Source organism: Dictyostelium purpureum, assembly GCF_000190715.1.
Source record: "Dictyostelium purpureum unplaced genomic scaffold DICPUscaffold_172, whole genome shotgun sequence".
Lineage (NCBI taxonomy): Eukaryota > Evosea > Eumycetozoa > Dictyosteliales > Dictyosteliaceae > Dictyostelium > Dictyostelium purpureum.
In genome coordinates, this window is record NW_003519509.1 from 1 (window position 1) to 14613 (window position 14613).

Below are 14613 nucleotides of genomic sequence, written 5' to 3' on the forward strand. Positions count from 1 at the left end.
TTTCCAGTTCTAGAGAATTTAGTATTTACTCCAACATCAAATTTACAAATTATTCACAATACACCAGATTTTTTCAAGAGATTTTTAGAACCAGTTTCAACCACTCTAAAAGCATTAAGGCTAACAAATTTTCAAACATTCACTATACCTTTAAATCATAACTCTATGGAATTATCATTACCAAATATACAAAGTTTATATATTGGTGATAATCAATCAAACTCAATATTAGATCCAAACGAACCTATGCAATTTAAAGAGTTGGTTGTTAACGGTACAAATGATTCATTTTTAAATATACATAATATCCACCAATATGTCGATATATTAAGAGTTATATAAATGATAAATAATAATTTTTAAACATCATTTTATAATTCATTGACAATAAATAAAGATATCTTTATTTTTATTTAAATACTATATCATCAATTTGGGAAAGAAAAACATAAAAAATAATCAATATAAAAAAAAAAGAATAAAGCTAAAAAAAATAACAATATACAAATATAATAAAAATTTATAATATATTTAATATACATTATGCATAATTTGTTTGAAAATATAATTTAAAATTAACACTCCAAAACACACACACACACACATACACACACAATTTCATTTTTAGATTGTTTATTTATTTTTATACCCAACACACATAGCAACATTATTTTTTTATTATTTTTTTTTTTTTAAAAAATAATTTTTTATTTTTCCCCCTTATAATATTTATTATAGATGAACAGCAATATAACACAATACACACACTAATTTAAAAGGTAATTATTTTTTTGGTATTAATTTTGTAAAAATCAAATATTTGAATTTTAGTATATTATTTTTTTTATCGTTTAACGTTAATAACAATACCATTACATATTAAATAATTAACAAATAAATTAAAAAAATACAACATACATTATAATTATTCTATATCCAATGTTTGTTATTTTTTTTAATTTTTTATTTTTGTTATTTTTCATTTAATCTTTAAGGATCAGTATTGTTTTTAGTTAATTAATTATATATATATTTAAAAGGAATAAATACACATTTTAATTTAATTAAATAAAAGGTTATAATACTTTTCAAAATAATATTTAAAATTTTTAATCTTTTATAAATAATAATAATAACAATAGTAGTAATAATGATTTTTAAATAATATTACAACAGTTTTTTTTTTTTTTTTTTTTTTTTTGTAATGAAATTATAAATATATTTATATTTTTTTGTTATTAATTAATTTCATTTTGTTAACTATCATTATAATTTTTTTGTTTCAAAAATAAATAAAAAAATATTAAAATATTAAAAAGTAAAAATTAAATTATAAAAATTGTATTTTGTAAAAAAAAGGTATTAATAAATTTATTTCTTTTTTTCTTTTTATAATATAATTAATTTTAATAAAATTTAATTATATTTCTATTTTTAATTTTATTTTATTTAATTTTTTAATAATTTTCCCTAATACTAATATTTATATTTAAAATAGTATATAGAATATGTCATCAAACGATGAATTATTTTTCAAAATATGGAGGAATTCTTATTTGTTAAATTTAATAGTTAATCAAATAGTATTATATAATTTACACTACAATCAAAGATCATTTGATGTAGAGGAAATACAATCTTTTGAATTTAAAGAGTATTTAAATTCAATTAAAATCATAAATATCAAAGAACATCATATTCCAATACTATCATCATTATTACCACCCAAAATTAAACATTTAGAATTTGGAGATGATGAATTTAATTTCCAAATAGAAAAATCAACATTCGCCGCATGTAGATATTTAAAGAGTATTAAATTTAACGATAAATTTAATCAAGAGATAATTCCTTTTTCATTACCAGAGTCTTTAGTATCTATAGAATTTGGGTTCAATTACAATCAGGAGTTTAAAGAAAATTCATTACCATCAAATTTAAAAAAGTTAATTATGGGACATAATTATAATCAAAAAATAGATTCACCATCAGTATTGCCAAAATCATTAGAGTATTTAGATATGGGTTACAAAAATGAAAATGAAATCAAAGCAGGTGCTCTTCCTCCAAATTTGACACACTTAAAGTTTAGTAATCGATTTAATTTCACCTTAGTCCCTGGCTTAATACCATCAAAAATAAGGTACTTAGATCTCGGAAATAAATATAATAAGGAATTTTTAAAAGGATCTTTACCAGCCGGGTTGGAGACACTAAAGTTATCAACATGTTTCAATAAGCAGTTAAATTTACTACCACAGTCAATTAAGAGTTTGTATGTAGGAAAAGATTTCGATAAGCAATTATTCAGTAATTCAATATCGTTACCTGTATTGGAGCAGCTAGAATTTGGTCAAGATTGGAACATCCCTAAACTTTTAACAAAAGATAATATTACCAGGATAGAGTACTCCGGTCAATTTAAACAACCATTAAAAAAGAATTACTTACCAACAACATTAAAATCTTTAGTTCTAAATAAAAACTATTGCCAATCATTGGGTCAAGAATTAATAGATGAAGATTCTTTTCCATTAGGTTTAGAAGAGTTAGTTGTAGTAGATTTTATTTCACCAAGTTTAATACCACCATCAATTAAAACTTTGAAAATAGAAAATTGTTTTAACAAACCTCTAGAACCATCTTTGTTTCCCCCATCAATTGTGCATCTAAAAATTAATAGTGGCTTTAATCAAACTTTAATACCTGGTTGCTTTGACTCAATGAAACAATTAGAATCAATACAGTTTTTATTATCTTTTAACAATGGTGATTTGCCGTTATCCGCTGATGTATTCCCAAGCACAGTAAAAAGTATAGAGTTTGGAAATTATTTCACACAAACATTAGGAAACAGTTTATCAAATTCAAATATTGAAAATCTGGTTTTAGGAAAAAACTTTAATTCAACATTAGATTTAGCTCAATTACCTAAAAAACTTAAAACTTTAATAGTTAATAATAATAGTATTTTCGATTATGTTTTCAACAAAAACAACTTACCAGAATCATTGGAGGTTCTTCAACTCGGGGCCGGTATTCAACAAGATTTATCGGTAGAATGGTTACCTAGTAATTTAAAATACCTTATAGTATTGGGAAATCCTCAAATTAAATCATTACCAAGTAATATTAAAGCTGTAATAACTCATGGTAATAACAATAGTTTTATTAATAGATTTAAATCTGAACAAAAGATTAAAAAGTTTTTAACTTTATTAAAAGTATATAGTTTAAGCTATATATCAAATAATAGTTATAAAAGAATTATAAATAAAATTAATTTATAATATATATATATATAGAATATGTATTTATAGTAAAATAAAAGCTTTATTATTAAAGTTTTTTTTTTGTTAATTGTTAAGATATTAAATAAATTTTTTTATTTTATATAAAATATTTAAAATAACTTTACCAAAATCTATTCATAATTTCAAAAGTTTTTTTTATTTAATAGAAAGAACTTTCTCTTTTTTTTATTCCTTTAAGATATACTAATTCTTTTACAAAGCTTATGTCCACACCTTCTTCAAAAATATCATTTACTTGGTTACCGTTGCCTAAAATAAGTTTGCTAACTGAAGATGGTAAATAATCTTTGGGTATTTTGTTTTGTTCTATGTCACCAATATAAAGCTCTGTTATTGAATTGGTTAAAAGATTCTTAATCTTTAGATTTGCAGTAATAATATTAAGTTTGGTAACGCTTTTAGGTATTGAATTACAACAAAGCTTACTGCAATACAATTCAGTAACTGATTCGGGAATAGAGTTCGATTCAATTATGTGAGGGAATTCATCTTCAATTTCGAGAGTAGTAACAGATGGTGGGATGGATGTTGGGCTTAGTGGTTCTATTATACCATTTGAGATAAACATCTCCTTTATTAAAGTTGATTTCACTTGAATATTTAGAAACTTGCCTCTTAATTCTAATAGTTTAATTGGTGGAATGGAGTCATCATTTAGCGGGAATGGTTTAACGCTATTAATACACAATTCTTTAACTGAGTTTGGTAAGTTTCTTTTAAAAAGCTCTAAACCAAATGTAATAATATTTAATCTGGTGTCACTGGATTGGTTTCCTTCATCACGGCAATATGAAAGTTCTATATTTTGTGTAGCCCCTTTTTTCTTTGTCTCTTTATTGTTATCTGACAGGGAATGATGACTAATAATACCATATTCATAATTGTGTTTATAGTCAAAGGTGAATGATAAATTATAACTATATATTTCTTTAATATTTAATAATAGTTTTGGATAGTTGTTTATGATAAATTTTAAAAATTGAGGTTGATTTCTGCTAGTTTCTGCTAAAGAGTTTATACTACCTAATTCAGAAGGTGCTCTTGGATTGGTTTCGTAATCAAAAATGGATATAGTTCCTGGTTTTTCCAGAATTGGATTTCTGTATAGTTTTGAATGGATTTCCATAGTTTGGTTAAAAGTTTCATAAAATTTAATTATATCGAAACCACCAGAATTTATAAGGTTTAGGTATTCAAATGGTTGCTTTACATTATTTAATGAAATAACTTGAGTTTCTCTGCCTATTACATCTGGTTCTATTTTATGACGGTATCCGTCACCAAAGTAAATATGTAATAAATTTGGAATCGATTCTGATAAAGGCTGTTCTATATCACCTAAAAACAAAGTTTCGAGATCTGAGGGTAGTTGCGCAGCTGTAATCTTTCCTTTATAACCATCACTAATTAATAGGGTAGATGCAAGTGGAAAATTTGCTTTAAAATTTGGGAATGAATCTATTAATCTTAAATAGTAACCACAATCTAAATTTGCCAAAGGTAGTGTATTGCATCCACTAAAAAGAAAAACTATCGATTTGTATGGAAAAGCAGAGTCCCGTATTTTAATTTCTCTTAAATCCATTAAGTTAATAAAAATATTGTTTTTGTTGATGAATGTTTTGTATTTATCTTTCTTTAATAAATTCCATAAGTTTAAATTTTGGTAATAGAATCCCTTGAAACCTTTGATTTCCTTTAATGAGTTGCACTCTTCAAAATATATAGACTCGATAGATTCAACCTTTAAAATTGCTATTTCTAATTTTTTCATTGAGCTAATATCTAATGACTTTAGTTTTGATCCGTTAATTAATATTATGACGTAATCTGATTCAGAAATATTTAAATATTTTAAATTCGTAAAGCGGTCAAAAGTTTCGATATCAATTCGATCTTTTGAAATGGAACCTTTTAAATTTAAATTTTGTAAATTTGGTGATTCTAAATCGAATTGCTTTAGAGATTTGCAGTTTATGGCATTTAAGACTAATAGAGTTGGTGATTTAATTCTAATATTTGAAAGTTGTATGCAATTATTAAGTGTTATTTTTTTTAATGATTTAAAGGAAATTTTGGAAGAAGTGGAATCAAAACTATTTAAATTTTTACAACCTGATAAATCAATTTTGACGATGGAGTCTAAATAGAAATTTCTGAATGTATTGATATCTATGTAGTCGCTATTTCTCAAATTGATAACTGATAGTTTTTTTGAAATTAAAAAATCGAAAATGATATTTTGCTGGCTTTTGTTAATATTGAAAAAATCTGCCTTTAATAAACATTCTAAATCGTAGTTTGAAATAACAAACTTTTTCTTGTTGCTTTCTTTAATCCTATCTATTAGTTGATGTAGATTATTAAATTGGTTGTTTAACGAAGCTAGTTCCCCCAATGCTTTTTCTGGACCATAAGTATTTTGGTTATCTTTCCATATTTGACTTAGGATATCATTTGGAATATCATTAGACTGCATTATCAATGCTAATGAATGTTTGGAGCTTGCTAATACTGTTTTTGAATATTCCACTTTTTTTAACTTTGAATATTTTTCGTTAATTGGGATGTCTAATTTTAAATATGGTTCATATCTATTTGCAATTAATGGTTCTAATATTTCTAAGATTTCAAAATGGGTAATAGAGTTTGCCGATTTCTTATTAAATATGTGTCGTAAATGTTGTAGCTTAGTATGTAGTTGAATTATCACACCTTCACTAAAAGAAATACCGATAAAAGTTTGCTTTTCGATTTTTATTTGGCTTTTATTATATTTTAAAGAATCGATGGATGAACGATATGGATGTATTAAGCTTTCTAACCATTCTTTAAGGGCACAATAAATATCTATTTTTTTAAAGCAATCTACAACATCTTTATGGACAATATGTTTCATTTGGTAAAATAAAAATAATACTGTATCGGCCTGTATTGATTTTTCGAAAAAACTAATTGATTTAGATACTGATGGCATAAATGATTGGTCATTATCAATGGAATAAATGTTGTATTTAAACGTTTTGTTATTGATATTATTGGTTGGTACTACAATATAATTTCCTAAATTTCCATCTGCATTATTCACTAACATTGCCATTACTAGTAGCTTTGAAATATTTGATGGATCTATAAGATTAATATCCCACGGTCTATGTTCTAAAATATCAACCAAAGGTATACCTGGAATTTGTTGAGTTAATAATACTGGTATATTATTAACTGATGCTAGTTCGCAGTTTGGTGTCAAGTTGTAGCCAAATAGTTTTTCAGAAAATTTGTTTACTGCTATTTCTATACCTGGAAACTGTGGTTTAAATTTGAAATAAATACCATTTCCAAATTCATCTTCAATGAGAGTAACTGCTCTTGTACCATATGCATTTGATTTATTGGGTTCACCATTTTTATCAAACAACTTGGCCCAAAATGTTTCGGAAATAATTCTTTTAGTTGAATCTCTGACTTCAGATAGTAGTCTTTTATTATTTGAATCAGGTGATTTTTGATAAGGGAATAATTGATCAAGTGCTATTCTCCAGTTAATTTTTGGGTTGGTAATAAATAAATTGATTAAAAATGGTTTCAAAATTTGTTTTTGCTCGTTTGATAGTGTTTTATAGAATTTACTAATTTCTGATGGATTTGATTTTTTTCCAGCACCCATAGATACAAGTTTTGTGAACAATTTAAAACTATTATTTTTTGATGCTAAATCCAGCAGTGTGTTTCTATTTTCTCTTCTTTCGATATCTAAATTTAATTCATCAACCATAAATACAATTTGATTACAAATATTTGAATTATTTAATATTTCATTATGATTTAATATTGAATGATAGTCTTGGTTATTAAATGTAATATTGAAGTGTTTACAATAGTTTCGGATAATATATACTGGTATTCCATATTTTAATAATCTTGATAAAATTGAATTTTTATTTTCATGCCATGATTGATTAAAAGAAATTTCTTTACAACCTATATTTGTGAATATATTATCTAACCATTCGATTAATATATTTCTAGTTTTGCATGAGCTACTGCAATTTTTGCTGCAGAGATTATTACATTCTAATAAATCCAAATAGTCGGTACCAAATATAAGTTCTTTGAGAGTATCCAAAGTTGAGACATCTTCGTTTAGTTCGACGGTATTTTCAATTATCTCTTTGAACTTTAGAATTGTTTCGGAATCTTCAAATTCCTCCATCAAAACTTTAAACGGATAATCGTATTGATGTCTATAAAGTACAGAAATTATATCCAATGGACTTGTCTTTTTTTTTGATAAAAGTTCATAGTATTTACTTGATAATGGGTGTATTTGATTGAATAAACTTTGATGAGTTGTATTTTGATTTGTTTCCAAGTTGTTTTTAATTATTTTAAATCTTTGATACATTAAAGTTATCCATCCTTTTTTGAATTGTATTGGTAAATTTATATTTTGTTTTTTATAATTTAAACCTCTTTGTTTCCCAACTTCATCATTGAAATATTTTACTGATTCAAATAGTTTTAGAATTAATGAGTCGTAGTTTGATTGTTTTGAAATTAGCTGCAATAACCATTTTAATATGAATAGTGATGGGTTGTTCTCTAGGAATTGGTCTCTTGCTTTTTGGTCAATTTCTTTCGACATTAATGGTTTAAGGGTATAAAGAATATTCTTAAAGCGAATATTAAAATCCCCTTTTATCCTTTCTATTTCACTAGCTTCTAATGAATCATCATTATCGATACCAATGATGCAATTGGTTCCATTTTCCAATATTAGATTGTCAGGTTTATAGTCTGTTGGCAAAACTAACAGGCTTGATAAAATATGCGAGCTAAAGCTTTCTAGATTAATTTCCTCAAATTGGGATTCCTTGCCTTTACTTTCGATATTTTCTAAATATTCTTTGAATGTAATTCCATTTACCAACAACGAAGCTTGAACAAAAACATTTTGATCATTATACAGGGCCTTTTTTATTTCTTTTCTGAACTCTGGTTCAAACTCTAATACTTTTTCGATTAAATAGGTGTCATATTTTGTTTTCAATTTACCAAGATTTCTTGTAAAGTTTTCTGAGACCATTTTAAACTGGTCAACTATTACCAGCTGAGTTGGTGAAACGAAAGATGTTGTTGACTTTGGAAATAGATTTTTATAAATTTGATAAATGGCATGTTCTCTAGCGGGTTTTAGAAGCCTTGCACCAGTCTCTACCTTAAAATAAACATTGTCTAAGATACTACCAACAGAAAGACCTGCCTGATTTTCATTTTTTCTTCTAAATTGAAACTCTGTTGGGTCGTACGATAAAATTTCGTTGGCCAGATCATGAGATTTAGTTTCGTTGTATTGTAAATCTTCTGTGTAAAATAATGGAGGTTGTTTTAAAATACTGGTTGGGATATTCTTTGCCGAGTTTTTTATACTCTCTACCAATCTATTTATAAATAACTGATGTTGGTTTGAGTACTCTTGATAGAGCCTTACCAATATTTTTTCAGTTTCTTTATTATCAATTTTATTTTTAATGTTTTGAATGATTTTATAAATATATTCTAAATTTGTTTGAATTGGTATAAATATATGATGATCGGTGCTGGGAAGATTTAAAAATGTGAATTTATTATCGCTACTTAGATTTAATAGTTGATAGGGAGATTTAATTTTATCTATTATTTCTTTTATATCATCATTAATATTTTTATTTTGGCTGGGGGATATTTTATTTAATTGGATTTTAATTCTGTGATAGTAAGCATCATTCAAAAAAAGTTTTATATTTTGAACAAGGAGGTCTTGGTTCCTGTCATAAACATTCATCTTTGCAATCTATAAATTTATAGATAAATATTAATAATTTTAAAATAAAGGTTTTTTTTTTTTTTTTTAAATTATTTACATACTTAAAAAATTCAAAGTAAAAATTTATATGTTTGTTTTTTTTTTTTTTTAAAAAAAAAAAAAAGAAAATTTTTTTTTTTTTGGAAAACAAAATCTTGATTAATTTTTTTTTGATCACAAAAATTCACAAAAATGAAACTCTATTATTAGTTTTTTTTTTCTTTTATTAAAATATTTATATGTTCTATAAATATTTGAACTTTTTAAAATAAAACCCATTATAATTATTTTTTTATTATTTTTATTATTACTATTTTACAATTTTACAAAAATTTTTAATTGTTTGATAAAAAAAAAAAAAAAAAAAATTTATCACAAAATTTAAAAAAAAAAAAAATTTATCACAAAATTTAAAAAAAAATTTTTTTTTTATAAATAGAAATAACAAAAAAAAAAAAATTATGTTCGATGGAAAGACATTTGGTAGAATGGGTCTTAAATAGTACACAATGTACTAAAATTATTAAAATACTTTTAAAGTTTTCAAACAACAATATATTTATATCCAAAAATTCATTATTTGAAGTTTTAAGTAATTTGTTAGTTTTTTTGATAATATAAATAAATAATAATTAAAATTAATCAAATATTAATAATATATTTTTTAATAGAAATCAACAAATAGACTCTAGTATCAATAGTAATAAAAAAAGGAAATCGAATTTAGATTTGGATGATAACCAGCTCGAGTTTTTGGCAAATGAAATAAAACTATTAGATAATATCAGCGTAAATAATGACACAATAAATATAGATCAGCTAAATAACTTTAATATAGGAAAAGAATTAATAGACGATTTTGTAGTTTTGATAGAGAATAATAATAGATTTAAAAAAACCAATAATTACTCATCCAACAACAACACAACTACTACGACCACAAATGATAATAATGATAATACAACTACAACTACAACTACAACTACTACCATAACCACAAATGATAATAATGATAACACCACATTGTTTTTTAAACTATATAGAAATATATACATTAAAAAAATTATATTTTATCATTTAAAATTATTTAATTTACATTTTCACAAAAGAGTATTCAAAACAAATGCAGAGTTATTAGAGTTTAAATATCGTGACTATTTATACTCTGTGCTTTTGGAAGAGGTCAGCTCAGAGGATAGTTCACTTGATAGCATTATACCAGAGGGTGTCAAAACGCTGTTCCATTACTACCAGCTAAAAAAGAATGACTTTTTCCCATCAAGTCTAACATCATTGAATTTTTTAATCTTTGTAAGCGATCCAAGTATTCAAAAAGATCATTTTTGCAACTGCAAAGAACTAAAGTCTCTGTCTTTTATAAGCTCCATTTCAAATCTGGTAGTTTCAGACAACTCATTACCGAGTTCTCTTACAAGTTTAAGTTTTGGTGGCTTTTTTAATTCAAGTTTTAGTTTCCAAAAGGTTTTGACTGGCAATTTAACAAGTTTAGATTTAGGCCCCAAGTTTTCATGTCCGATTCCTAAGCAATCGCTGTCAAGTCTAAAGTCTCTTAAAACTCTTATTTTGGGCCCTCATTATTCTCATACACCATCAGGTCTTCCCCAGTCGCTCACCAAGCTGGTATATGGCAACGGAGAACTTAAAAAAGATACCTTAATAAAAAATACCAACCTTGTGCATCTAGAGTTTTCAAAACACTTTAATAACAAAATTATTGACAACTCCTTACCATCCAGCATACGGCTTATTAAATTTGGTAAAAGTTTCAATAAAAAGATCAAACCAAGAGTATTACCAAACATCACATCTCTTTCATTTGGTGAGTTGTTTAATCAAAGAGTGCCCATCGGAGCCCTACCAAGTAGTTGCAAAAAGCTTAAATATGGCCAAGAATTTTGTAAACAAATTGGAGTAGATGAACTCCCAAACTATTTAAATGTACCATCTACTTTACGCAAGTTGGTAATCGGTAACGCCTCATTCACTTTAATTTGTGAATTTTATTCAAGAAATAAAAACCAAGGCCTTCTCCTCCCGAACACTTTATCAACATTGAACCTTTTGGATGACATCAAAACGATCACACCCAAAATGAAAGAGTTTCTGTCCTCAAATAAGACCATAACCTCAATGAAATTTGGCTTTTGTTTTAATAGTCTTCTTAACAAGAACCAACTTCCACCCAATCTAAAAAAACTCAAATTAAATGTATACAACCAACCCATTTCAAATGAAACCTTTCCAAACTCACTTGAGTATCTTAGTTTTGGCTTTGATTTTAATAAGCCCATCACACCTTCATCGCTCCCATCTACATTAAAAGTACTTAGATTAGGTAGAGGATTTCAGTCACATCAACTAACAAAGCAATCTCTTCCAGAATCAATAACCATATTAGAAACCGAAATAAACAATCAAGAAATATCCGCAGAATCACTACCAAACTCGCTCAAACATTTAATAGTGTGGGGTAATTGCACAATTAAACAACCAATTGATGAAAATTTACCAAAATCTCTCCAATATATTTACACTCACAGCACAAATACAGAATTTTTAAATCAATTAAATGTAACACAATTTTTAAATATTTTAAAAATTTTAGATAAAGGTCATTTATATTATTTATTAATTAAAAAACTTTATAACAATAATGATTAATAAAAAATATATATTTTAAATAAATTTTCAGAGATCTATTTTTTACCAGCTTATTTGAATTCACCACCAATCTACAAAAAAAAAAAATTTTTTATTTAATTTTTGAAATTAATTTTTTTTTATTTTTATTTTTTTTATTTTCATTTAATTTCATTTCTTTTTAATATATACCATCTAATTTTCTTATAAAATTTATAAAGATTATTTATAATATTTTTATTATAAATAATTTTTCAAATTAAAAAATTTAAAAAAATAAAATATTAAAAAATTAATTTTTTTATATTTCAAAATTAAATAATTAATAAATAATAAATACCTATAAATTTATTTTATATAATAGTATATATATATATTTAAAAATTAATAGCTTAATTAGAAAATCTTATAAAATGGCACAATCAACTATTTTGCCAATGCATTGCAAGTATGCAATTTATATGGAAGGTAATTTGTCATTTAAAGAAGAGAATGATATGATACAGTTTAAGAGTGCAATAAAGAAATTTCAAATTGAAGTAGACGAAATTCAAAAGAAATACCCAGATGCCAAGTTGGGAGGTGCTTTAGCATTTGGTTCGGATATATGGCCAAAGATAACAACTATTTCAAAACCACCAGAACTAAAATCAATCAATACTCTTAAATACCTACCCAATACAACACAGCGTGATATGCTATGTCATATATTAACTGATCATTTTGATGTTGCATTCATGCTTGCTCAAGATACACTAAAGAATTTTGGTCACACTTTCAAGATAACTCAAGAGGTACATGGATTTAGAAGGGTCGAAGAACGTGGTTTGGACGGGTTCGTAGATGGTACAGAAAACCCTGAGGGGGATGAACTAAGAACGAAATTTGGATTAGTTCCTGCAGGACAACCACACGAGTTTGGAAGCTATGTTTTTACTCAGCGTTGGGAACATCATTTAGAAAATTGGGATAATAAATCAACAAAATATCAAGAAGATACCATTGGTCGTACTAAAAAGGAATCAGAGGAAATTCCTGAAGATAAACGTCCAGAGGACTCCCATGTGTCCAGAACCGATTTAAATGAGGACGGTGTCGATCTTAAAATCATTAGACAGTCTCTTCCTTATGGTACTGCATCCACATTACAACCCCATGGTCTTTTCTTTATTGCCTATGCCACTCGTCTACACAATATAGAAAAACAACTAGAATCAATGTTTGGTAAACTCGATGGTAAAAAAGATAGAGTTTTAGCTTTTACCACTCCAGTGTCAGGTTCATATTATTTTGCCCCATCAAAGATGGAGCTAATGAATCTATGAATCACAAATAATAATAAACTATAAAAATAAATTAAAACGCTTTATAAAATTTTTGTTTAATACTTGTGTAATAATTAAAAAATAATACTTAATAAAAAAAAAAAAAAAAGAATGAACCTCTTTATTTTTGTTTATTGGATTTTTATTTAACCCTATGGAACTATAACAAAACCTCTATATGGGATACATAAAATATTTTCTTCTTTGCAGCTATGACCACCCCAAGATTTGTAGAATGAACCATCTGCTAATTCGTAAGCTTGAACAACATCTACTTTTTGTGAATTTGAACTAAGCTCGAATTCGAAATAACCTTCAAAAGATGAATCAGAGTCTGATCCTGAGCTTGATGAACCTGGTGGTTTTTCTTTTTTTGAAGCATATGGTACTTCGACATAGATATGATTCTTTGTTAATGCTAAAGAACTTGGGTAACCTGAAGTAGTTCCATCGAAATAACCAATCATTTTAATTGCTCTAACCAAACTACCGTCCAAATTTAACTGAACGATCATATCACCTTGATAGGATGGAACACTAACATATACATCATTGTTTTCAATAATGATACCATTGTAAGCAATCTTATCTTTGCCAATTGGGTCAATGGTTTTATATGTTTTTTGATTGATATTATAAATAAAAATTTCATTGATGTCTGTAATCCAAATATTACCATTGCTATCACCATAAATACCTGTGGTTGTGTTAAATTCACTATTTTCGAGTGTATATAACAATTTACCTTCCTATAAAAACCAAAACAACAATTAATATTGAATATAAAGTATCCATCTATCTACATATGCATACTTACCATACTTAAAACAAAAATACCTGGAACATAATTATAATCGCAATTCAAATTAGAACTTGCAACATAAATTAAATTATTGACATTGTCAACTGTTAATTTGCTTTGACTACAACCTGGTAGATTTGCAGTTTTTGGTGATAAGTTATTCCAAATACCCTTTACTTTTCCATCCATTGATGAATAAAAAATACCTTGAAAACCATCTAATAATAATAAAGTTGAATCATCTAAAAATCCTATATCAACTGGAAAACATGTAGTAGAAGGATCCTATAATGGTTTATTTTATTTTGTTATTGATTAAAATAAATATTAATATTTTTTAAATTGTGGTAAAACTTTAATTCTATTACTTTTTCTAATTGTGTTGAGTAATTGTATACAGAGTCTCCGTCGGTTGTAAATTCGAAAACTGTGGATGGATAAAGTGCTGATGGATCTGTAATTAAAATATCACCTGATTTGAAAGATGGATATCCATTGCTGTCACTATTGTCGGCACTATCGCTTGAACTATCACCATCATGGTGGTGATGTGTAAAAGCTGTGGTTAATAAAATTAAATTTAATAAAATAAAAATGATGATATATCTCATTTTTTTTTATTTAATTTTATTACATATAAAATAAAACTACAAAACTATGAAAAAA

General features: G+C 25.8%; 4 protein-coding genes across 4 annotated transcripts; 3 read left to right on the plus strand and 1 right to left on the minus strand.

The window, feature by feature from the left end:
• Window positions 1–342, plus strand: DICPUDRAFT_153738 (uncharacterized protein; the record flags this gene model as incomplete). The annotated part of the gene is made up of 1 exon (XM_003289325.1): window positions 1–342. A coding segment is annotated over one exon (342 nt), but the record flags the coding sequence as incomplete, so codon positions are not given.
• A 737-nt stretch (window positions 343–1079) lies between these two features.
• Window positions 1080–11841, plus strand: DICPUDRAFT_56055 (uncharacterized protein; the record flags this gene model as incomplete). The annotated part of the gene is made up of 4 exons (XM_003289326.1): window positions 1080–1186; window positions 1492–2310; window positions 10829–11091; window positions 11350–11841. Exons 2-4 carry the CDS (start codon window positions 1509–1511, stop codon window positions 11839–11841), a joined length of 1557 nt encoding a protein of 518 aa, XP_003289374.1. The 5' UTR covers window positions 1080–1186; window positions 1492–1508.
• Window positions 11842–12233: 392 nt separating this feature from the next.
• On the plus strand, window positions 12234–13145 carry DICPUDRAFT_35644 (uncharacterized protein; the record flags this gene model as incomplete). The annotated part of the gene is made up of 1 exon (XM_003289327.1): window positions 12234–13145. The coding sequence occupies one exon, from the start codon at window positions 12234–12236 to the stop codon at window positions 13143–13145; it is 912 nt and encodes a 303-aa protein (XP_003289375.1).
• A 152-nt stretch (window positions 13146–13297) lies between these two features.
• DICPUDRAFT_153743 (uncharacterized protein) lies at window positions 13298–14558 on the minus strand (the record flags this gene model as incomplete). The annotated part of the gene is made up of 3 exons (XM_003289336.1): window positions 13298–13894; window positions 13963–14232; window positions 14316–14558. The coding sequence occupies 3 exons, from the start codon at window positions 14556–14558 to the stop codon at window positions 13298–13300; spliced, it is 1110 nt and encodes a 369-aa protein (XP_003289384.1).
• Between the last annotated feature and the right edge of the window lie 55 nt (window positions 14559–14613).